This window comes from Pyxicephalus adspersus, unplaced genomic scaffold (assembly GCF_032062135.1).
Source record: "Pyxicephalus adspersus unplaced genomic scaffold, UCB_Pads_2.0 Sca4059, whole genome shotgun sequence".
Lineage (NCBI taxonomy): Eukaryota > Metazoa > Chordata > Amphibia > Anura > Pyxicephalidae > Pyxicephalus > Pyxicephalus adspersus.
The window spans coordinates 1-2481 of record NW_027321062.1 but is presented as its reverse complement, the minus strand read 5'-3'; the positions used below and the strand labels follow the sequence as shown (position 1 = coordinate 2481).

General features: G+C 46.3%; 1 protein-coding gene across 1 annotated transcript; it reads right to left on the bottom strand.

Annotated features, from left to right (window-relative positions):
- Positions 1 to 1572: 1572 nt before the first annotated feature.
- Positions 1573 to 2476, bottom strand: LOC140321446 (chymotrypsin-like elastase family member 3B; the record flags this gene model as incomplete). Its single annotated transcript, XM_072398200.1, is given in 4 exon segments — positions 1573 to 1722; positions 1805 to 1947; positions 2091 to 2227; positions 2358 to 2476. Coding segments are annotated over 4 exon segments (549 nt in total), but the record flags the coding sequence as incomplete, so codon positions are not given.
- Between the last annotated feature and the right edge of the window lie 5 nt (positions 2477 to 2481).

Genomic DNA, 2481 nt, shown 5'->3' with positions numbered 1-2481 from the left:
CTCACCCATTGGATACTGAGGAGCTCTTCCATCCCTCATGAACAAAAATGTCGTCTTTGTTTATTGGCACAATCTGCTCCACTCCCTCCTTAACACTCCGGTCATGTTCCCCCAGCACCACCTGGTAAGTACGGCTGGATCTGCAGGAAGAGGAACAAACAGATTTATCGCAGATCGGCAGTGATAACATGAAAACCTGACAATGACAACCTTATGGAAGAGAATAAAAATGCCCCGCCGTGTTGTCACCCTGGACAGTGGAATGAGGACAATATAAGATAAAGCTGGCTCTCTAATGTCTTAACAACAGGGTGTATATGTCAGAGAGGGGCATATAATACCCGGGTATATCTAAAAAAATACAGTAGTTTAGTTATTGGGGTATTTATATGTAAATATTTGAGAAAATATATTAATGTATAATGAGTATAGAAAATACCAGGGTGTATATAATAAAAAGGGTATGATGAAGGGGTATTAAAAAATGTATCAGAGTATATACAACAATAGGGTATATATAGGAGGATGGGTATAGGAGGGTATATATAGGAGGGTGGGTATAGGGAGGTAAATATAGGAGGGTGTATATATAGGAGGGTGGGTGTAGGAGGGTATATATAGGAGGATGGGTATAGGAGGGTAAATATAGGAGGGTGGGTATAGGGAGGTATATATAGGAGGGTGGGTATAGGAGGGTATATAGAGGAGGGTGGGTATAGGGAGGTACCGGTATATATAGGAGGGTATATAAAGAAGGATGGGTATGGGAGGGCATATATAGGGGGGTGGGTATAGGAGGGTATATATAGGAGGGTGGGTGTAGGAGGGTATATATAGGAGGGTGGGTGTAGGAGGGTATATATAGGAGGGTGGGTATAGGAGGGTATATATAGGAGGGTGGGTGTAGGAGGGTATATATAGGAGGGTGGGTACAGGAGGGTATATATAGGAGGGTGGGTATAGGAGGGTGGGTGTAGGAGGGTATATATAGGAGGGTGGGTATCAGGGCAGGGTGGTTCATGAGGCAACAGGTGTGGGGCAAACAGAGTGATGGGGTAACAGAGGAGGGACAGATTACCAGCGGGGTTAACAACCTGGATTGTGTTTAGAATTATTGAGTGAAGCCTTGGAGTATGTCACATGACTATGGACTCTGTACAGCGCTGTGGAATATGTTGGCACTATATCAGGACATAATAGGTCCACATACACGCAGTCACATTTGCCAAGAACACCAACAGATAAGCCCTTACATCATTCATCCTTACCTGTCAGATGCAGCTGGGAATTCTCACACCTGAGACAGGTGACACCGACACTTTGAGACAAAACTATCCACCCACCCCTTCACCATCCTGAAAATCTCACCTACAGGAATGGCATCCAGCCCAACAATAGAACACCAAGGTCTTATCTGAATGGCACCAACCTACAGCACAGCGCTGTACAAGATAGAATTAGAAGGTGAAAATAAATCAGAGTAAAAATAAAAGCAACAAAAATCACTGGAATGAAAGAGACAAAAAGTGAGTGCGGTGTCATAGTGTGTATGGGGCTGTGCTGTGTACTGACCTCATCTATCCAATGATTGAAGAGAGACAAGCGGGTGAACACTGTGGGCTTCTTTAGGGTGCCACACTGTGCCGCTCCATAGCTGACGATGCCATCCACGTACCATCTCCCATCCTCAGCCTGGCAGTTTAGTGGCCCCCCGGAATCCCTCTGCAAAGATATAACCCAGCATTAGGGGGCAGTAATGTACACAGGGGGTATTCCCTCCTCACATGAGATCCGTTACACTCACATTGCAGGCGTCTTGGCCGTATCCTCCGGCACACAGCAGAGATGGAGAAATGTAAATCCCCCACCAGTCTGGCTGGGAACAATGCTCATAATCTACCACCGGCAGGGCAGCTTGCTGCAAGATGGCCGCCTGGGGACCATTGGCTGCAGAATCACAAAACAACGTATGTAAGCCTGAAATATGAGACTGTAGAAGCTCATTCCTTTTTATTCTTTACCTTATAGAGTACATTAATATATCCTGTAGATCCTGCCAGTTACCTCAGCTTCCTGTATGAATGACTTACTGTAGAGAGTCCCCCAGCCAGTGACAAAGCATTGCTGGCCATTGTAGAGCGTGCGCTGTGCGGGGGGTAAGCAGCCCAGCTGGACCTTGTCATTCAATGCCGCGTCTCCAGATAACAGCAGGAGGGCAATGTCATATCTGGGGGGAGAACGAGATGATTGCATTGGGGTCAGAATATTGGCAAATAATAGACCACCTTCACACAATGGCCATTAACACCCCAACACCGTGCCCCCCCCCATTTACATATTCTATGAAAGAAACTTACCCACAATCCGGGCAATTTGTGTTCCAGTTTGGGTGTAAAAATATGTCTTCCTTATTGATGGGGAAATACTGCTCGCCCCCTTCCTCCACACTGCGATTGTGTTCCCCCAGAACCACCCGGAACG